Consider the following 22,621-nt stretch of genomic DNA (forward strand, 5'->3'; position numbering starts at 1 on the left):
CCTGGGCTGGATTCAAACCCGCCACCTTAGGTGTTTGTGGCTGGCGCCTCAGCCACTTGAGCCACAGGCGCCAAGCCTGAATCTCTCCTCTTAGTCTTTTTTGAGCTTGTTACCATTGCACTTTCACAGCTGCCACTAAACTGAAATGGTCCTGTGAGGATCCCGGGTGACCCCATGCTGCTGTGTCACTTCACAGTCCTGTCTCACAGGGTCTCTCACCTCCTCTTCTTTCACACACTCTCTTTCCCACTCCCTGGCCGCCCCTCCTTGGTCTCCCTGCTGGTTCCTGTCTGTCTCAATACCCTCCGTAATGTGTGCATGTGCCACCCTTGCTGCCTTCCTGACGTCTCACTTAGTGACAGGAATGTCTCTGTCAACACATCCCAGCTGGAACTCCTGCTCTTCCTCCCTGTTCCCTCTCCATACCTGTTCCTCCCAGGGTACTGCCATTTCAGTTAGTGACAGTTTTAGCCTTCCACTTGCCCAGGCTAAAAGCCTGACATCGCCCACGACTTCGCTTTCTTACCTACAGCCAGGCTGTCAGCAAATAAGGTAGGTTCTACGCAGCATACATCCAGAGTCCCACCACCTCCACCACTACCCCTGTGTTTGGGTTTTGTCTTTCTCCGTTTATCACCTGAGGATACTATATAGTTTTCCTATTTATTGCCTTTCTCTCCTACAAGGAAGTAAACTCCACGGGGGTGGGAACTTATGTCTGTGTTGTTTGCTGTATCCCAAAGAGTGCCTGGCGGGTGGTAGGTGCTCACTAAGTATGAACCAACGAGGGATTTGCAGGTAGTGGTATTACCTCATTTGACTGATGGAAAATGTGAGAGTTTTAAGTAATTTGCCCAGGTTCGTATAGCAGTAAGGGACAGAATTGGGATTCACATCCAAGTCTGTGTCTGGCGTCCTTCCCACCAAGCAAGCAATGTGGCTTGTGGCAGAATGGCTGGGAGTATCAAGCTCACGGTAATCAGCAGCATTTCTTTCTTTGTGCTTATAACTAAGTTGGTCACATTGATTGAATTTGCAGTTTCCCTACAATCCAGTTCAATTGACTTGACTTATCGACCACAGACTACATTACTATGTAGCTTTTGCTTGAAAGGAAGACATTCAAGCATCTGTGGAAATCATTCCCCCCAGAGCCAGTAGTGTTAGTATCAAATAGATGTTTGGAAACATAGCAGATTTGTGTAGGATTGTTGATAGGATCATTACATTCATTGCATCTTCTTTAAATATAGTTGCTAAAGCTCAAGCAGTTGTTTACTGCACGTGTTCAGTTTATCCAGAAGAAAATGAAACTGTTGTTAATAAAGCACTGGAATTTCAAGACCGTGGGAATAAAGTGCAACCTTATAGGTAAGAAAAGAAGGGACTCTTCCAAACAACTCAAACTGTCATGTATTTTTGAGAGTGTCTGCTTTTTATTATACTTTAATGTGATCAAATAGCCTAACTTCCTACAACTTTAGAATAGATTCGCTAGAGCCTTTACAACAGCTTGGCACGAGCATTTTCTTATATGTTACAATAGTCCTTTTTTTTTGTTAGCTAGAGGTATTTTGGCTTTGACTTGATTGGTTTCTGGATAAACTGGGTCCACATTTTACATCCCCATTTGAGATAGCATGTATACCTTCGTAGAAGAAAAATAAGTATATAAAATATTCCTAGAAAGCAGACAGACAATTGGATGTTTATTTTCTGAAAACTTGTACATTCCTTAAGCCATTTAGTCTTTGGGACTCTCAGGACTGAGGCAAACATAACCCAGATGTCTACAGTAGCTTCTGAGTAAAATGCTGCAGTAAACTAGTGCAGTGATTTCCAACTAGGGTGTTGAGGCACACTGGTGGGCCATGAGAGGAGCTGAGGGGTGTTGCGAACAATTTGAAAGACCTAAGTTAAAAGCACAGTAATATTCTTTTGTTTATTCTTTCTATTTGATCAACATAACTTAAGTGTGAAGTTTAACTATAGTTTCAAGTGTGCCCTGAGATGATGAAGGTTGAAATGCACTGATCTGGGGGTGCAGAAAGAGCACTACACTACAGTCTGAACTGTGGACGTCCCGAAAAGGAGTAGATCTGAGAATGAATGACAGCATTAGTTACTTCAGACTGGTGCAGTGAATAAGGCATTCTAAACCTCTCTTCCATTTTTTCCTGACTTCTCCAGCTGTGAACTTTCCCTCTGATTCGTAACATGCAACGTGGGTGTAGTCTGCTCCCTCCTTTTGACATTTTTTTTTCCCTTTGCTATTTCACAAGTGTTTATCACACTTTTATTTCTTTTCTTGCTGACTCTTTCCTTATTTAGTAGCTCTTGTTGATGGCTGGCAGCCAACCTCCTGTTCTGAGAGCACTCTTAAATCACTCTGTCCAGCACAGTGGTTTGCAAACTTTTTACCTCACAGCACACTTGAGCCAATAGCTAAACTTCCAGGGTACACTTAAATTATGCTAATCAAGAAAAAGTAAACAAAAAAAATACTGTGCTTTGAACTTCTTTTGAAAATAGTTTAATGATCTTGAAAATTTTCCATAGCACACCTAAGATCTCACACGGCACATCTGTTACAAATCACGGAAGCTGCTGAGGGCATTCTTGCAGGTGTATAACCAAGTTGGTGAACGTGGAATGCATAACTCTTGATTTGTCAGGGATAAGATTTTTATAATATAACATGGCAAAAATGTAGGACTAGTTTATCTCGGGTTAACTGAGATTAATGATTATTCTATACTATGGTATGAAAGACATAAGTAGTATTTTATTTTATTTTATTTTTTATTTATTTAATTTTTTTGCAGTTTTGGCCGGGACACTGGACCCGCCACCTCTGGCCTATGGGGCCGGCACCCTACTCCTTTGAGCCACAGGTGCCACCATAAGTATTATTTAAAAAGACATGTTATAAAGGCAGAATAATTTATTTTCTAGATTGGTCTGAGAGTTGAGCTCAAATTGGTTTATAACTACTCATTGGGGATGCTGTCAAGCAGAGTGATGCATTGCCTGGGAAGTGCTCGAGGTGCCTTGAGGAGTCATTTCTATATTCCCTGAAGTAGTTGAATTTAGGAGTAAAAGCAGCATTATCTGTCATCCAAGCTAACCACCTACCTGATGCTTTTATTTCCTTCCAATATCCCAGAAATATTTAGCTCATTTTGAATGTAAGCCTTCATGATACTTACCTTAGTTAGGCCTATGGAAATTTTTTTGGTCCTGGTCCCCTATTTTAAAAACCTCACATATTACAGAAGTACTAACTAAAAAAGAAAATAGTTTCCTAAATCCCATCTTTTCATATATAACTGTTCTTACCAGTTTGATTTATAGTCTAGATTTTCTTTTTTTTTTTGAGACAGTGAGTCTCACTTTGCCACCCTTGGTAGAGTGCCGTGGTATCACAGCTCTCAGCAACCTCAAACTCTTGAGCTCATCACAGCTCTCAGCAACCTCAAACTCTTGAGCTCAAGTGATCCTCTTGCCTCAGCCTCCAGAGTAGCTGGGAATACAGGTGCCTGCCACAATGCCCAGCTATTTTTAGAGACAAGGTCTGGCTGTGACTTAGGCTGGTATTGAACCATGAGCTCAGGCAGTCCACCCTCCTCTGCCTCCCAAGTGCTAAAACTACAGGTGTGAGCCACCGCACCTAACCCTAGTCTTCTAGATTTTTCCAGCACCCAAGAATGTGCATATTTTAAGTTTTAATTTATATTGTCAAATTACCCAACAAAATATTCATTCTTATAAATCTGTTTCCCCACAGCTTCACAAATGCTAAGTTTTACCAGAATTTTAAATATTTGTCAGTGCAAGGGGTAAAAAGATGAGATCTTACTGTTTATGACTGACTTTTTCATTTCTCTGCTCCTCAGGTCCAGCATGCTTCCTGGGTGCTGACTGGGCACTATAGTGTGGAGTAGTTAAAATGGGGATTCTGGAGAGTGGGCTTTGAACATTTTTGCTCAAATACTCCCTAAAACTTTTTGAATAACTGTATCTTATTTTTTATTTGAAAGCTAACGTCTAACATTTTCACCATAAGTTTAAATAGTTGAAAAATATATTATTTCTATACTGTTATGCTACATATGTGTTTTAAATATACAGTAGAGCCTTCATAGTTGACCACATCTCCACATTGACCACCTCCGTAAGTTGAAGAGACTTAAGTTTTCACAGCCTGGACACGCACCACACGTAGGTATCAGGACAGCAGGCCTAGTTCCTTATGTTGACCAGCTCCGTATATTGACCAGTTTGTGGCAGTCCCTTGGGTGATCAAATTACAGAGGCTCTACTGTATTTTTGTTAAATCTTTAGACCTGCAGATTTATCTTATGTGATTGATGTGCGGAAAATGCCGAATTTGCCACTTATTTTACATAGTTTGATTGTCAAAACCAGATTTACCTTGTCAGATAAAAATCTGACTTTATTCTTTAATTCAGATAAACATGTTAATATTCTCTTGTGAAAATGTCTCAATTTTAATCCTAGGAGAGATAGATATATAGAAATAAGGAAGGGAAAGGATGGAAGTGGGAGGAAGAGAGAAGGGGAGGGAGGAAGGAAGGGAGGGAGGAAGGAAGGGAGGGAGGAAACACTGCTTTGCTGAGAATTTGACACCCTCTTAAAGGCTTCTTACCTAAACTCTGCTTGGCTAAGGGGGAAGAGAGCACATTCTTTTTGCTTTGTTTTGTTTTTTTAGAGACACAGTCTTACTTTGTTGCCCTTGGTAGAGTGCCATGGTGTTAACAGCTCGCAGCATGGGCAACAACTCTTCAACTCTTGGGCTTAAACGATTGTCTTACGTCAGCCTCCCAAGTAGCTGAGACTACAGGTGCTCACCACAACACCTGGCTATTTTTTCTTGCCACCCTCGGTATATGGGGGCTGGCGCCCTACTCACTGAGCCACAGGTGCCGCCCTAGAGAGCACCTTCTTGAGTTGTCCCTTTGTTTAAAATCTCCTAGGTGGGCTCAGCGCCTGTAGCTCAAGTGGCTAAGGCACCAACCACATACACCTGAGCTGGTGGGTTCGAATCCAGCCCAGGCCTGCCAGACAACAATGACGGCTGCAACCAAAAAATAGCTGGACGTTGTGGTGGGTGCCTATAGTCCCAGCTACTTGAGAGGCAGAGGCAGGAGAATCGCTTGAGCCCAGGAGTTGGAGGTTGCTGTGAGCTGTGATTTCACAGCACTCTACCCAGGGTGATAGCTTGAGGCTCTGTCTCAAACAAAACAAAACAAAACTGATAGGTAGATTTTAAATCTTCTAGTTTAAAATCTCCTAGGAGATTGTAACATCTTGGGACAATGTACTGTAACAAGGTAGGTGATAGTTATACCATTTTTTTTTCCTGTTAAGTGGCAGGTTATTATGAATGGAGAGGAGGGTGAAGGGGCTGTAAAAATATTAATGGCATTACCTACTTCATTAGATCCTTGTGGGGATTGAATATGTTAATTCATGAACAGTACCTGGCATATAACAAATGTTCACTAATTTTTAATTGTTATGGTTTATTTGTAAATTGCATGTTCATGTGCTTTCCTACCTTTTCAACTGCATTATTCTTTTTATATGTCTTATTGCATAGTTGGAATATTTACATTTCATGTAAATCACAAATTTTTTAAGATTATCTATATTTTTAAATATTTTAAAATAAAAACTTTAATTAAAAATTTGCTTTTTAAAACATACATTGAAAAATTTCTATATATCAGTCTTTTCCTGATGGCTTCTATACTTATATTATATTGATCCCGAGAGTATGAATGCTTTTACTGTTTTTTTGTTTTGTTTTGTTTTTGAGACAGAGTCTCACTTTCTTGCCCTGGTAGAGTGTTGTGGCATCATAGCTTGCAGAGACCTCAAGCTCTTGGGCATAAGCCATCCTTTTGCCTTAGCCTACCAAGTAGGTGGGAGATAGGTGCCTGCCACAAGGCCTGGCTATATTTTAGAAATGGAGTCTTGCACTTGCTCAGGCTGGTCTTGAACTTGTGAGCTCAGGGCAATCCACCTGCCTTGGCCTCCCAGAGTGCTGGGATTATAGGCATGAGCCACCGTGCCCAGCCCTACCAGTTTTATTTTTTAGAGACAGAGTCTCCCTCTGTCACCCTGGGTAGAGTGTCATGGTATCACAGCTCACAGCAACCTCGAACTCCTAGGTTTGAGCAATCCTCTTGCCTCGGCCTCCCAAGTAGTCCACCATAACACCAGGATAATTTTCTTATTTTTAGTAGAGACCAGGTTTCACTCTTGCTCAGGCTGGTCTCCAACTCCTGAGCTTAAGTGATCCACCTGTCTCAGCCTCCCAGAATGCTAGGATTACAAGCATGAGCCACCATACCCGGCCACACCAGTTTTCTTTTAGAGTTTTTATAATTTCATCTCTTTTTGTATTTAAGTATTGATTTTCTGCTATTTATTTTGGTAAAGGAGTAAAGTAGGGATCAAACTTAATATTTTCCCCAAATAATCTTTCCCTGTCCCTTCCTCTCACTGACTTAAAATGCCATGTTTTTACTATGCTATAATCCCACATGTACTTCTGTGTGAGTCTGTAATTCTGTTCGATTGATATTTGGCTATTTTTGTAAAAATATGACAGTGCTTTAACTACTATAGTTTTTTTTTTTTTTTTTTTTTGAGATAGAGTCTCTCTGTGTCACCCTTGGTAGAGTGCTATGGTATCACAGCTCATAGCAACCTCAAACTCTTGGGCTTAAGCAATTCTCTTGCCTCAGCTCCCAAGTAGCTAGGACTACAGGTGCCCAGCACAACACCTGGCTATTTTTTTTGTTGTTGCTGCAGTTGTCATTGTTTAGCTGGCCTGGACTAGGTTCAAACCTGCCAGCCTGTGTGTATGTGGCCGCTACTGTAACCACTGTGCTACAGGCACCAAGTCTAACTACTATAGTTTTAAATGATTTTCGCAAATTTTATTTTTTTTAATTATAACCCCCACACACGTCAGCATATTAAATAAAAATCCAAAAATGGGTAATGAAAAGTTAATGATTTCCTTCCTGCGTCTCTCCATCTCTGAATCCCGCAGTTTCCCCTTATGGGGATGCAGCAGAGCCCTGGAGGGCCTGCTGAACAGGCGTGATCTCTGCTTATCTCTGTTACGAAAGGGTCTGCAGGAGCACTAGGGTTGCTGGGGCAGCAGCAGGCAGGAGCCTGGAAAGTTTGCTGTCTGATGGCTGATCAGCCATACTAGTGTGTACCAGCTGAATGTCAGCACGTGAGTGTGTGTGTGTGTAGTATGTTATGGATAATTTATACACTATATGGAACTGTTCCTCTTTAGTAAGTGTTTTGAGATATAATTCACATATTATATAGTTCATTTTTATGAATATGTTTAAAAAGCATCAGTTCAAGCCTTTTAAAATATATTCATGAGGCTGTGTAACCATCATCCCTATAATTAATTTTTGCATATAACATGAGTTAGGGTCCAACTTCCTTCTTTTGAATATGACAACCCAGTTGTCTAAGCAAAATTTGTTGAAAAACTATTCTTGGCTGGGCATGGTGGCTCATGCCTGTACTCCTAGCACTCTGGGAGGCCAAAGTGGGTGGATAGCTTGAGCTCATGGGTTCAAGACCAGCCTGAGCTAAAAGTGAGACCCTGTCTCCACTAAAAATTAAAAAACTGAGGCAAGAGGATTGCTTGAGCCCAAGACTTGGAGGTTGCTGTAAGCTGTGATGCCACAGCACTCTACCCAGGGTGACAGCTTGATACTGTCTCAAAAAAAAGAAAAGAAAAAACTATTCTTTTCTCTTTGAATGGTCTTGGCATCTTTGTTGAAAATCAGTTAATCATAGACATATAGGCTGATCTCCAGACTCCTATTCTGTTCCATTGATTTATGTCTGTACTTAAACCAGCACCACAGTAAGAGGTTTTGAAAGCCACTGATGGATGCTTTGTTTTAAGAAGAGCTTTGCAGCATTTAATGTGATCAAATATTATTCTCATCTGACATTTTTTTTTTTTTTTTTTTGAGACAGAGCCTCAAGCTATCCCCCTGGGTAGAGTGCCGTGGCATTACAGCTCATAGCAACCTCCAACTCCTGGGCTCAAGCGAGTCTCCTGCCTCCGCCTCCCAAGTAGCTGGGCCCACAGGCGCCCGCCACAACGCCCGACTATTTTTTGGTTGCAGCCGTCATTGTTGTTTGGCGGGTCCGGGCTGTGGATTCGAACCCGCCACCTTAGGTGTACATGGCTGGCGCCTTAGCTGGTTGAGCTATAGGCGTCGAGCCCTCATCTGACATTTTAACATGGTAGTTTATTATATCCTTTTCTAGTAGTGGACCATTTCTAAGCTTGAAGGCTAGGTTGTGTTCTCTGTTTTGAGAAGGAATCTGTTCCTAGTAGGGAAGGTCAAGTGCACCAGAGGGATTGGACTGTCATTCCTGTGGGTACTCCTTGTGGTAACTAGTAATTGCATATTCCTTGCTTCTCATGGATGATCTGCTTGCCTGGTCTCGTCCTCTTTTGCTGTCAGTGAGCCCCGTTCTGTAGCAGCATCTCCTCTGTCAGTCCTGGCCGACATGGAAGCTGCCATGCCCTTCTCACTGCTGTCCCTCTCCCCAGTGCCTTGTTTGTTGTGCTGATGAAGGGTCTGCCCTTGGGCCCTCCTCTGGTGGTTTTCCAGCCTTTGCAGTATATCCACCACAGCAAGCTCCCATCTGTCTTCTAACCTTTCTTCTGGTGTCAGCTGCCCGCAGGCTGGAGCCGTGGTGTATTAGTTTTCTGTTTCTGCCTAAGAAATTGTCACAGATTTGGTGGCATAAAGCTCCTATTAGCTCGCAGTTCTGAAGGTCAGATGTCTGGCTTCTTTGCTCAGTGTGTCAGTCAGGCTGATTTTTGGTAGAGGCTCTGGGGAGCAGTCCACTTCCTAGCATGAGCTTACAGCCCTTGCTGTCTATCCGAGACTGCTCTGAGCTCCTGGGGGTAGCCTTCATTCCTCCCACGAGGCTCCCCCCATCTTTAAGCAATACCACAACATATCCATCTCAAATTCAATCTCTGATTTCTTCCATTCTCCACCTCTAGACCCAGATTTAAAAGGCTCATATGATTAGGTCAGGTCTACCCAGATAATATCCATATCCTAAGGTTAACTAATTTGGGAATTGAATTACACATCTACCAAAATCCTGTATCCCATGTGTATCAGTTTCTTGGGCTGCTGAAACAAATTACCCCAAACTTGGTGGCTTATAACAAAAAATTTATTTTCTTAGTTCTGGAGGCCAGAATTATGGAATCAAGGTGTTGGCCACATAGATTCCTTCTGGAGCCCGTGTCCCCTGCTCTCTCCTAGCTTCTGGTAGTTGCTGGCAATCCTGGGTATTCTTGAGCTTATAATAGTATATAGAAAAATAATTTAATAAATGATTTCCTGGTTCGGCGCCTGTGGCTCAAGTAGCTAAGGCGCCAGCCACGTATACCTGAGCCGGTAGGTTCAAATCCAGCCCAGGCCCACCAAACAATGATGGCTGCAACCAAAAAATAGCCAGGCATTGTGAGCTGTGATGCCACAGCACTCTACCCAGGGCGACAGCTTGAGGCTCTGTCTCAAAAAAAAAAAAAGATTTCCTGGTATTTTAATTCATACAATAGTTCATTGCTTTGACTTATTAAATATAATTTATTCTAAAGCATGGAAACAACCATTTATTCATGAATGAATTACTAATGAGACATAAAATATAAATTTTTTTTTTTTTTGCAACAGAGTCTCACTTTATTGCCCTCGGTAGAGTGCTGTGGCATCACAGCTCACGGCAACCTGGAACTCCTGGGCTTAGGTGATTCTCTTGCTCAGCCTCCTGAGTAGCTGGGACTACAGGTGCCTGCCACAATGCCCGGCTATTTTTTTGTTGCAGTTTGGCCGGGGCTGGGTTTGAACCTGCCACCCTCGGTATATGGGGCCGCCGCCCTACTCACTGAGCCACAGGTGCCGCCCGTAAAATATAAAATTTAAAAACCAAAATTTTATTTTAAATCTATTAGTGATTAGAAATTTTTATATTTCTGACACCAGGTCTTCTTTCTTGAACACTACGTATTTATACTCAAAAGGTGGGAAGAATAATGTGGTTAAAATGATAGGCTGTATTTTAATAATGTAATTGTGCAAACAGTAACCAAAAGAAGGAAGTCATACCTTTTGTATTTTGATAGGGGGAAGTATTGGAAATGTAGGATAACTTTGTGATTAATATACATATGTATCTGTTTTGATAAGGGAAGTCTTTTGTTAACATTAGTGACTTTGAGAAGATTTTAGTTTGTCAAAATTTGTTATTCTTGAAATAGTTGTTTAAAGATGGAGAATTTCGGGAGTATGATAAATTATGAGCTAATATGAAACAGAGCTTGTACATTACTAGCATTTTCGGAAAGACTGCTTCAGCATTTTTTTCTTATTTGGGATTTCTATTTAAACGGTTAGTAAAACATACCAGAAGAAAATGCAGCTTTCTTCCCCCCCCCCCCCCGGCAGAGCAGCCGTCTAACCCTAACTGTTTGTTTGTACCCACTGCAGGCGTAGTCCTCCTGTTCTTCCTCTGTGCTCCTTAAAGGACATACATTTGTCTACCGATAAATTTTTCAGAATGGAGCCATCAGAAACTACCAACGGTTGCTTTCTTTCAGTTTTAACAAGGGAGGTAAGGAAAAAAGAACTCAATCTGTGTTATCCTTTGGAATTAAGATCGTGAGAGGAACTGAGAGCCCTGTGAGCCTTCTATAAAGATGAGCTCGTATTTCATAAACAGCTCTCGGGGGCAGGAAAAAGCATGATTGCCATGTGGCAGATCATCTCCATTCCCTACGCTGCCCCTGAGTATTCGTTCCTCTTTTGCCTGCCCTGGACCCCACCTCTGCAAGCACCCCGTCAGCATTTAGTGCGTCTTCCTTCACACGTAAGAAATGAACTATGAGGTTCATAAATGGGGAAGTTTAAATAAAAAATAAAAAAGCCATCTGCTGAGGTTTACAAGATGGATTAGGGACTAAGGCCTAGAAAACATTTATTTCTCATAGTATAATCAAGATACTCTTTATTTCTACTGCAGCATTGATAAATATTTGCAATATATACAATAATAGCTGAGTCCCACATTCAGTAACTGCTTCTCTTGTTGTAGCGGGACCCATCTGAGGCAGTGTCTGTGAAAGATGTTTTGGCCCGAGCTGCAGCCAAGGGTCTGCTGGATGGGATTGAGTTGGGTAAACCATCCAAACGGGAGAAGAAGAAGAAAAAATCTAAAACCTCATTGCCGAAAGCTTCCATTACTGAAGAGAATGGCGTCCAGATGAAAATTGCGGAGTTCCTGACCCGAGAAACTAAACCCAGCGCTAGTGAAGAAGAACCATTAACAAAACCAGCTCTTCCCCAGAAAAACACTGCTCAAGTGGGGGCTCCCTCACAGGTCAGAAAGCCCAGGAAGCCCTCCCCGAGTCCTTTAGTGCCTGCACTTACAAAGAACACACGTCCGCTCAGACTATACGAACGGCAGACAAACTGCATGAGACCTCGGCCAGAAGAGAAGATGGTTCCTCTGAAGCCCATCGAGATTGTGTTGCCTCCAGTAATGATTCCACTTTCAACTTCCGAGGGGCTCAGAGCTCATATACCGACTTCACATTTTTACTGTCGTTGGGTTGGACCCAAGACTCCGGTGACCAGCTACTTTCCCACACCATCACTGTCCAGAAAAGGGGAAAAGCCTAAAGATAACTTACCTTTCTCCCTACTCAGGCATCCGCGGCCATGGCTTTGACTGGGCCAAGAGCAGTAAATTTTTTTTTTTCAAAGTCTACTGAGTCTACTTCTCTGAAGATTATATATTCCTCACAAGATACTCATCCTTTTGGTTACTTAGTATCTTCTAAATGTGATTTTACTTTCAACGAATTAAGACAAGCAAGAAACAATGTGGGCGAGTAAACAAAGCAGAATTGAGAGATTCCAACCCCGTAGTCATCATCTGTTCACACCGTCCAGTGCAGACTCAGTGTCAGCTGTTGGAACTTCTCTCACTCCTCCCAACTGTCTGGACTTGGGGCTGCACCAGTTTCTCCTGAAGGCCAACCCTGCCTGCTTTGTCACAGGCCTCCTCTCAAACTTGGAGGCAAGTTCCTTAGAAGCAGGGATGTGGAAAGGATGCCGGCTCTTTCCCACCAACCAGAGCCTGCTCTTTGGTATCCAGGCAGTTGTAGTTTTTTTTCAATCACGATCGAGGTTGATTTTTTTCCTTAAATATCAAACTGTTCTTTGAACAGGACATGGCATAAGTTTTTGTAATGTCTGAGGTTGCGTATGAACAGGAAGCATAGGAAGTTCCAAAGTGCCACCTGTGTGTAGCTTAGATGTCCATGTATAAAGTGTTTCTTTCTCACTGGGAGAACTTCCAGGATTCTGAGTAGATTGAACACAGTCATATCTCCCTTCCTACCACTTATGCCAAACACTGTTGTAAAAAAGTGTGAGGAAATTTCCATCTAACTGCTAATAATTCTGAGGAAGAGGCAACACTTGAATGTAAGTCATACCGATTGTTGAAGAAACTAAAAAATTTCTGATTCTATTCAAAGATCAGGTGATACAGCAAAATGTATAAGTCATTTCAAATGGCACACAGTATCAAATTTTGGTCAATCATTTTTGATGCACTACGTTAATTATAATAAATGTTGATTCATCTTGATTATATTATCAATTGCCTACCAAGAATTGGTATGATGATCATTTCTGGGTCTACTGATCTTTTTCATCATGGCAACAGAAACTGACATTAAAAAGAGTAAGATACAGCTATAAATCTTACTGTTTAAAAAAGTTCATAGACACATGAAGTTTGAATTTAAAGTAGTATTTTCAGGATTCACTTGTGTGGAAGTGTTAGGGAAATTCCTAAATGCTCGGTTCAGGTGGCATAATTCTCAGTAGAATATTATCCTCTTCAAGATGACTATTTAGGTCTATTTCAGCTCTAATATTTTATTTTTCATTTTCTTATTTGAGGTAAGGATAAAAAAAATGGTGAATTTCATTTTAGTAGCAATCATTTTTCTTTTAGCTTAAGATTTATATTGATCAATAAAATGTCAGTGAAGAAATACTTGAACCAAGCTTTATATTTTAATCCCCCCAAATCTTTATCACTCTTAAAGTACAAAAATGTTTTAAATGCTCAATTTTATTAATTTCAAAAATCAAAAATTATATATCTGTTTGCTCTGAAATAGTATGTGCTTTGTTCTCGCATTGCCCCCCACATCTGTCTGGCTTAGATGGTGCCCCCCATCTCCAGGAGGGCAGTGCAGTTCAGCTTAATATGATGTCAGCCAGCAAAGAGCTGGCATGTGAGCCCAGGATTTTACCTTTTCCTGGCCGCCTCCCCCACCCCAGGCTGAAATTTCTGTCCTGAAATAGGCCCGAGATTTTTATTTCCCAGTGTATTTTCTGTGATAAGTTAACTCTCATGGTTATGAAATGGAGTTTAGGATATTCTTCTGCTCTTCCTTAGCAGCATGTGATTGATACCACCCATAAAAGCCACTTGTTTTCACAGTCACCTAACATGCATGGGAGCACCAAATTATTTCTCTCTTTAGAAGTGTATGGACATTCTGAATTAAAGCAAGTCTTCTAAGGATAGGCTCTATCAATTATTTAAATACTTTGGTAGGAAAAAAAGGGGGAAATATTTTAGATAAAAGCAGTATGCACAAATTCTGGTGAAGGAGAATGCTGAGTACACTGACTTTTTTGGCGTTTTATGTTCAACATTTTAAACTACTGCAAAAAATAAGGAAATTACTGGCATTTAGATAGTCCAATAGCAGATTCATATTTTTATATGAAATTACCACTTATAATGCCTGAAACCATAATGAAATTTCATCCTTTATGAGGTATTTGCCTTTAATAGGGTGAAGGGATAAACCACCGGGGGACACAGGATGAACAGAAAGTGGGGACATACCTTTACTGCTACTTACCTTTCACATGCTTAATAGTCAAATAAAACCGGATTCAACTGATTTTCCTAGTTATCTTTCATTTCGCATTTAGACCCTGTAGATCTCTATTCTTTTGAAGTCAGTTTCCCAAAGGAAGTGAGAGGTTAGACTTTGTGCTGGAACTTCTTAGAAAGACTGCTTACCGAGGACTCGATGGCTGACGACGTGGTCTTCTGTGTCCAGAATGCCAGCTGTCCTCCTTCATCACCAAATATGGACAGGGTAATGAATCAAAACTGAAAGTTACTTCCTAGTTCTTATAAGGTGGAAATAACTAAAGCAGAATCCTCCATTACTAAAATGATTTCTAAAATGTCTGGGGTGAAAATGTAAAAATGACCAGAAGACAGACACTAAATTTATGTTTCTGTTCCTCATACATATAACTAAGATGCCAGAAAAAAGAGCCCAACATTTTATGCAGCTAAATTTATTCTCCCACAAATTACATTGAGATGTGTGAAAGTGGTCAACAGCAAAAGGGGCAGGAAGGAAAACAGGTCTTCCGGGGTAAGTCAGCCACTCTGGATGCCGGGACGCTCGACCTTTGCCCTGAAGCTTCATTGAGTTAAACTCCTTTTTACTGGCTGCGTAACACACGTTAGATGTGCATTAGGCTAAGCCTGGCCAACTAGAGAGCTAATGGTCTTGCTAAATTGTGCTATTATCAGTTAGGGAAACGTTTGTCATCAGTGACATCTTGAACTTGTGTTGCAATGCCTGTGAAATGAGTGCGCGATACGGGGATGACAACGGACATTTGTGGCTTCTGGGAAATGGCCTTGTGTAGTCTTGAAAATCATAAAGTGGATGTAAAAAAAGTAGCAGTGCCACAGTTTATCACCAAAAACTTATTTTAATGGAAATGGGTCTAATGTCCCTGCATGCAAGAAGACAGACAAAAAACAATGGTCCTAATTTGCTATGAGTGACCTTAAATCCAGGTGGAAACAAAGGCCATGAGGACATGGATGTGTCTTTGAGACGAGAGCACACGTGGTGAAGGGTATAAAAAGGAAGCACCGGGCAGTGCTTCAGACAGCAGAGTTTAGCCAGAGGCATGTTGGCTGTTCCCCTTGATGCTGCCAAGGAGCAGGTATGAGGTGGCAGGGCTGTGTCTGTCTAGCTGCTTTTAAAAAATAAAAGGACCTTTAAGCAGTATGCCCTTTCTTCTACATATTCCAATAGAAATGTGACTACAAATCATTACAAAACCACCTTAGGCAATGTATATAGTTCACTGAGATTACTTAGGCCTGGATACATTGTGAGATAATATCCAGTAAAGATAATACATTAACACAATAATGCAGTATATTTCAGTAAAAATAGAATAAATAAAATAAAAATATTTTAAGCTGTATTTAAAAGGTTAATTAAAAATATGATAAGACATACAAGGCATCGTGAACATGGCTGCCTGCTTACCGAATCACACATACAGAGAATGCATAGATAGGTAACTGAAGTGTTGCTAAGACAGCAGGTAAAACACTGGCGTCCTTTCACAGACAGGTACACACATACTCTCATACATACTTTTTGGCCATGGCAGAAAGTGTCTGAACATACTGTTTAACATAATTAATTTTACAAAATTAATTTGCATTAGTATGCAAAGCCATTTTCAAAACAAAGTCTTTGCAGTAAAGTTTTCAATATGTAAAGGCTATCATTCATCTTAATGCATCCTATAATTGCATATATAAATCAGTTTGCTACTTAAAGCTAGCTCAGTATTCTTGATCCTGAAAACAAACAAATGTATACCTTAAAAAATGAACAGGGAATTCTGGTAGAGATTTCCAATATAAAAGTGGACTACTTGTTTAGAATTTTGAAGTTTATCACGCTAAAAAGCTTAACTATGGAGATCAAAACGAATGATCCTCGTAACTGAATTCTCAACAGCTTTTCAGAGGGTACAGGAAGGATTTCATGATGCTACAACGTCTCATGATGCCCTCAGTTACTTTAGATAGAATAGTGTCTAAACTGGTAAAAAGTATAATGTATTTCTAGAGCGGTATCATTTTTGTCCTAACATTAGAGTGTAGCAGACGATTTCAGCGCTCTTTCTCCCCATCCCCTGACTTCTGAAGGGGAACGGCAGGTGGTAGGCTGCCTGCTCTTTCCATCATGTTGTAAGGTGGCTAAAACCATGAGTTGGGAGTATCTCTACAAGTAATGTCCTCACTGGGAAACCCCACGGACTGAACAGGCTATGCACTGAATGTGGAACCCTGTCCTCACTAACACCTTTGAGGCGCACTGCAGGAAAGCGGTCCTGGACGGGGGAGAAGAGAGAGCGATAATTAATACCCGTGTAAGTGATTTGGGCATATTTACCTCCCAGATTGACAGTATTTCCTTTCCTGCGCTCCTTGTATCTGTCCAGAGTCATTTTGGAAAGGTTCTTCCTGACTGCTGTGGAGACAACACCAACAGTCAGGCCTGGGGCCCTAGTCCTATTCTCCAGTGAACTCTGGGGAGACCGCAGCCAACTGAGTTAGCCTCTTGGTACTTCCTGTTTTTATTTCTCAAGTGTTTGTACCTTCTCTACCTTATAAGGCTCACCTGTGATAAAAATGTGGGAACCATTTTGACAAGTACGTAGCAGTGTATAAACAAAAAGTGTTACTTTTATAACTGGATGTTGTAAATGTTAGTTTTGATACTAAAAAGTAAACAAAACTAATATTGAGATTAATCTCCTTAAGCAACTTCCTTTTAAAACAACAATGTCGACAAGAGTCTAAATTTGTCTTCATAGCTAAGTTTCTTATCTATATAACAAAGCAGGAAATGCTGTTCTGGGGAACGTGTTCAGTAGTCCATTATTCCTATGTCTATTTTGCATTGATATGAGATTTTTAAGTCTTTAAAATGGAAAAAAAGATAAAAATTTTAAAATATACTAGTTGAGTCCAATGAATTATAATTTTAAATACATATATCCAGGAAAGATTCAAATTAATGCAGTTTGTTGCCATGGACAATACATGATGGACAGACAGCTTTCTGGGCAAAAAGCATTGGAGTAAGATTGAGCTAGATGCAAATTCTGGCAGAATAATTTCCTCTAGCATGTAAACTAATAAAAATAACGTGGTGGTGAGGGTCTAAAATAACTGTGTATGACAGAAATATAAATGACATTTCCTCAACTTCAAATTGCATATTGGCTAATTATCAAACTAAGGATGAAAGATTGATGAGCGATATTCCACTGAACGTTTATGTAGAGAATGGCCATAGTGAACTATAATTCTCTAGCTGCACTGTACAGTATAAGGCAGAAGTTTGAGATAAGTCCTACCCAAATACGTTATGATTTTGCTAATCTCTTTTTTAAAACAATCAGTTTGAAAACCATTTGAAAAGGCTATTTTTTGTTCAATTTTAAACCCTGAAATTTAGTTTTTCATCAATTTTAAAGTTTCACTTTTTTTCTAATATCCCACAAACAGCTGTAGACATGAAATGGTGTCCATGTGCCAGGAGAGCTCGTCAAGGAAGCTGCCAGTTGGTCTCCACACTGACGCCAACAGCCAATTTTGTCAACCGACATGTTCAATTTTATGAAAAACTAAAACAAAAACTCGCCATCCTATTTTTACAGCAGTTCACTGGTATCTGCTATGAAGTGTCTATTCCAATGTTGAAAAGAGGGCAAAGTGCTGTAGAACTTAAAAGTTGCTTGTGAAAGATCCCCAGTCAAGAAGACAGTGAAGCTGACTCAGGCATCGTTCACTCCAAGACGCAGCATCAGTTCACTAGGAGGGGTGTGGCCACATTCTTCTCTGTGTGTGTGAAGTAATGTTCACAATATTTACAATAAGAAAAAGACCTTCCACTGCTCGTGATGTAACTTACTGACAGCAAAACAAATTATTCATGCTTCTTTTCATATCACGTGATGGTGGCAAGACGAGAGAACATGCTTGTCTAACACTGTCTGGTTAAGGATAAATTCTCTGAAGACAAAGCATCACAACTGAATGGAAGGTCGGATGTCAGTTGGTTTTCTTTAGTGCAGCTGTTCAGTCTTCAGGGAAACACTAGCGTCCTTGCCATATGCACCTACGGCGTTTCTGTGACAGGGCGTTTCTGTTTCAAAGTGTCAATAAGGGACAGGACCCCTCGCTTTACATTGGTTGTGACTCTTCTGGTCACTGAGTCTGCTGGCGGTGGAGGCGGTCGGGCTTTCTGTGAAGGCGGCCTGGCTACCAAGCACTTCTGATACCGTAACTGAAATAAAACAGAAAAGTGTTTTAAAGTAATTAGTAATGTATTCTTTCCTCTTCCTCCATAGGACTTGAAGTCATATTGAGTAATTCCCTAAAGTTAATAACAACCTAGCTCCCCCACATAAATCTAAGAGTTTATATTTTTCTAAATGTATTTTAAATTCTCCTAAGAGAGCATTAGACAGACTCAACAAAGGTGTTCTGGCTCCCACCCATTTCACCCTCTGTCTGTTTTCCATATTGACAGGCTGCAATTAATATAGCACACACGTGAGTCAATGAGCTAAGGAAACCAAAAGGCTGGTAGACAGTGTAAGATTTTCATCAGAGATGGACATGTGGGGACGTGCTCATGGCTCCCTGAGACAGCATGGAAGAACGGGCACAGTGTGTGAGTCTAAGTCTGTCACTGTGAACCCCAGGCAAATTATTAAACCTTGGAGTCTCAGTTTTAACTATAAAATGGCTGAGGAATGGGAACACCCTTTCCAGAGAGTGATAGGAGTAAATAAGGAATATGCGCAGGGTGCCTAAAATAGACTGGACACCACAGGGGATGCAGAGATGTTTGTTCCTATTTCCTAGATTTCAGGATACATTTTTTTTTTTTTTTTTTTTGAGACAGAGCCTCAAGCTGTCCCCCTGGGCAGAGTGCCGTGGCATTACAGCTCACAGCAACCTCCAACTCCTGGGCTCAAGCGAGTCTCCTGTCTCCGCCTCCCAAGTAGCTGGGACCACAGGCGCCCGCCACAACGCCCGGCTATTTTTTGGTTGCAGCTGTCGTCGTTTGGCGGGTCCAGGCTGGGGATTCGAACCCGCCACCTTAGGTGTACGTGGCTGGCGCCTTAGCCGGTTGAGCTATAGGAGCCCAGCCCAGGATACATTTTTTATATAAAAGTCTAAATCCTAATGGATTTATTTAAAAAACTTCATTAGCATTGCTACTATAGACAATTTTTACCTTTCAGAAATAAAACAACATAGGCTACTTGGTTTTTTATCAATGGGAACTTTAGTAGTTCTTCAAAATTAGGTAAAAAGTATTTTATAAAAAAAAATTTTTTTTTTTTTTTTTGAAACAGTCTATGTTGCCTTCGGTTGAGTGCTGTGACATCACAGCTCACAGCAACCTCAAACTCTTGGGCTTAAGCGATTCTCTTGCCTCTGCCTCCCAAGTAGCTGGGACTACAAGTGCCTGCCATAATGCCCAGCTATTATTTACTTGCAGTTGTCATTGTTGTTTAGCTGGCCAGGCCGAGATGGGTGGACTGCCCAACCTCATAGGTTGGAGACCAGCCTGAGCCAGAGCAAGACCGCCATCTCTCCAAAATAGCTGAGTGTTATGGTGGGTACTGGTAGTCTCAGCTGCTCAGGGGGCTGAGGCAAGAGGATCCCTTAAGCCCAAGAGTTTGAGGCTGCTGTGAGCTATGATGCCACAGCATTCTACTGAGGACAACAAAGTGAGACCTTGTCTCCAACACCAACAACAAAAAAAGCATGGGTTTATACATGGGCAAATCTGGCAACCTGGATGCTAGGACTTGGAACCTCAAACAGCTGTGATATATATCCAGTGTGAATCCAAACTGCATCTGAGGAATTTCACCCTTTCTATCCTATTCTAAATCTCACCAAATGTCTTCAGTTGCTGGGCAGCACCTGTGGCTCAGTGGGCAGGGCGCCAGCTCCATATACCAAGGGTGGTGGGTTCAAACCCAGCCCCGGCCAAACTGCAATAAAAATATAGCCGAGCATTGTGGCAGGTGCTGGTAGTCCCAGCTACTCGGGAGACTGAGGCAAGAGAGTCGCCTAAGCCCAGGAGCTGGAGGTTGCTGTGAGCTGTGTGACGCCACGGCACTCTACCAAGGACGATAAAGTGAGAGACTGTCTCTACCAAAAAAAAAAAAATGTCTTCAGTTGGGCTTACGCCACGCCCAAATGTTATATGGATTCAAAAGAATGTGTTCATGCCACAGATATTTCAGATGGAATGAAGGCACATACAGGTGTTTCAGATGGAGAATCTTGCAGATGGGCATCACGAAGAAAGCCAGTGAGTTAGAAAAGCTGGGTTCCACGAGGGTGGGAGGGCAGAAAGGACTGATTCTGTCAATATGCCTCATACCGGATTGAGCTGGTTCAACTGGCTACAATGCCAACTAATACAGTTAAAGTGGGAAGTAAATGAAAGTTTTTCCAAGATAGAAAATGAGTCTGAGAATCAGAAAACAAACTGTGGCCAAATGATAAAGCTAATTATTTGTCATTATCATTTAAAATGCCGAAAGCCGTTCATTTTATGACTAATACCATCTGGTCTGATCTGTTCCAGTTTCATGAAATGCCTAAATAGTCGCCATCGATTTTTGCTTCACTGAAATCTCTTGTTTTCTATTTTCTTCATGTGGCCCCTTCTTCCCCTCTTCACTCGTGCCCCTCACTAGTTGGCTCACCCTGGCTGCCCTCTGCCCCTGCCCCTGTCCAGCCCTGCTCAGGCCTGAGTGAGCAGCCCAGCCCACAGTACTTGAGGGGGAGCCAAACCTCAGACAGGGCTGTGGGAGGTGCGGACCTAGGCCTGAGTGTTCCTTCTCCCGCCTCCTCCCTTTCAAAGCAGAAAGGTCAATGGGCTCTTTTCCTGTTCCTCACCTCTGCCTTCCAGCTTCCCTTCCCTGAGCTCCCCTATTCTTGGTTCTTAGCCCCTGCAGCCTGTCTCTAGTAGAAGGCCCCCCAACCTCCACCCAATGGGGTAGAGCTGCTCCTCCTCTCAGCTCTCCACCGGCTAGGATGTCCTGGGAGACCCTGCCACAACTGTGTGTGTGATCCCTACTGCAACCCAGCTGTACCGGCTCCTTTCCCTTGGCCTAACAAAATGTGCATGTCAAAAAAAAAAAAAAAAAAAAAAAGGCCGGGCAAGGTGGCTCACAATGTAATCCCAGCACTCTGGAAGGTGAGGCGGGGGGATTGCTTGAACTCACAGGTTTGAGACCAGCCTGAGCCAGAGCAAGACCCCATCTCTACTAAAAATAGAAAAACTGGAGGCAAGAGGATTGCTTGAGCCCAAGAGTTGGAGGGTGTTGTGAGCTATGATGCCGCAGCACTCTACCCAGGGTGACAGCTTGAGAGTCTGTCTCAAAAAAAAAAAAGGTAGCTTGGTGTGGTGGTGTGAAAATCAATCACTCGAGCCAGGAGTTTGAGTCCAGACTGGGCAACACAGCAATACCCTACCTCAAAAAAAAAAAAAAAAAAGAAAGAAAAGGGTACAGGTTTCCTTGGACCTGATTCAACATGCCCCTGGCCCCAGGGGTTGCCCATCACTGAGTCTTGAGAGTTACGTACTTTGAGGGCCTCCACTTCTTCCTCCCAGTTACTTCTCAGTCTCAGACTGATTTATAGCACTTTCTACACTATAACAGAATGTTGGTTTATGTGTCTCCCCACTACACCTGAGTCTCCATCATGCCAAGGGTCACAGTTCAGTCATCTTGAACTCCTGAGCCCAGCCAACAGTGCTGGACTGAAGCAAAGCTCGGGGGCTTCAGACGCAGCACCCCTGGCCCAGCCAGGCAGCCCTCATGGCCTCATGGGGCTCCCTGTACCCCCACTGCCACCCTCCCGGCTCAGACCTCCCCTTCTCTCTTGCCAGGGCTAGTTACCTGGCCGGGCTGATCTCTCCACTTAGCCCTGTTCCCTAACCTACCCTCCACTTCGCTGTTTTCAGTTTTTACTAGAGTGCTATTTGAAATCTAAATATGATCGATTTACTCTCCTGCTTGACAATCTTGGCTGAAGAGAATCAAACCTTGGCATGACACCCAGGCCCTTCCTGATCCCTCCCCTCCTTCCACTTGGTTCTGAGACCCGCCTGAGGGCTGCTCAAACACACCATAGACTCAGGCTTTTTTGCCTACACTCACATAGTCCCTCGTTTTTTTATTTAGAACTTCTTCAGTGTCTGACAAAACAGGTGCTCACAGAATACTTGCTGAAGGAATAACAAAATATTCTTGTTTGTTTAAAATCATAAACTCAGCAAAAAATGTCCTGGCTGTGTGCCCAGGCAGACCTGGGGTTGAACTCAGGCTGCCCTGCGGCCCACTCGAATGTCCCACTCGAATGTCTCTGAGTCTCTGTGTTCTCAAAAATAGAACAGAACAACCACTTCACAAAGGTGTTGTTAAGGACGGAGTTAACGGAGTTAATAAAATAAAATATATGCATTTAAACCAATTATTTAAAATAAAAATGTATTTCTTTTCATTTTTTTTTTTTTTTTTTTTTTTGAGACAGAGCC

At 41.9% G+C, this 22,621-nt stretch overlaps 2 protein-coding genes across 17 annotated transcripts in view; one reads left to right on the forward strand and one right to left on the reverse strand.

The window, feature by feature from the left end:
• NSUN7 (NOP2/Sun RNA methyltransferase family member 7) overlaps positions 1 to 11,835 on the forward strand; it is a 55,471-nt gene extending 43,636 nt beyond the window's left edge. The window contains exons 9-11 of one of the 2 annotated variants that reach the window (XM_003800692.2): positions 1,254 to 1,371; positions 10,596 to 10,719; positions 11,200 to 11,835. In XM_003800692.2, coding sequence (XP_003800740.1) covers positions 1,254 to 1,371; positions 10,596 to 10,719; positions 11,200 to 11,835 — 878 coding nt within the window. The remainder of the gene's footprint in view (positions 1 to 1,253; positions 1,372 to 10,595; positions 10,720 to 11,199) is intronic. The other variant, XM_023519626.1, reaches the window with a different exon arrangement.
• A 3,081-nt stretch (positions 11,836 to 14,916) lies between these two features.
• Positions 14,917 to 22,621, reverse strand: part of APBB2 (amyloid beta precursor protein binding family B member 2) — a 377,881-nt gene continuing 370,176 nt past the window's right edge. For 7 of the 15 annotated variants that reach the window (XM_023519598.1, XM_023519600.1, XM_023519606.1 and 4 more), the window contains one exon: positions 17,636 to 18,331. In XM_023519598.1, coding sequence (XP_023375366.1) covers positions 18,164 to 18,331 — 168 coding nt within the window. In that variant the 3' untranslated portion in view covers positions 17,636 to 18,163. Of the gene's footprint in view, positions 18,332 to 22,621 lie in introns of all 15 variants that reach the window. The other 8 variants (XM_023519608.1, XM_012811964.2, XM_023519607.1 and 5 more) reach the window with 3 other exon arrangements.

The sequence above is a fragment of the Otolemur garnettii genome, unplaced genomic scaffold (assembly GCF_000181295.1).
Source record: "Otolemur garnettii isolate 467f Iridium unplaced genomic scaffold, OtoGar3 scaffold00181, whole genome shotgun sequence".
NCBI classification, from domain to species: domain Eukaryota; kingdom Metazoa; phylum Chordata; class Mammalia; order Primates; family Galagidae; genus Otolemur; species Otolemur garnettii.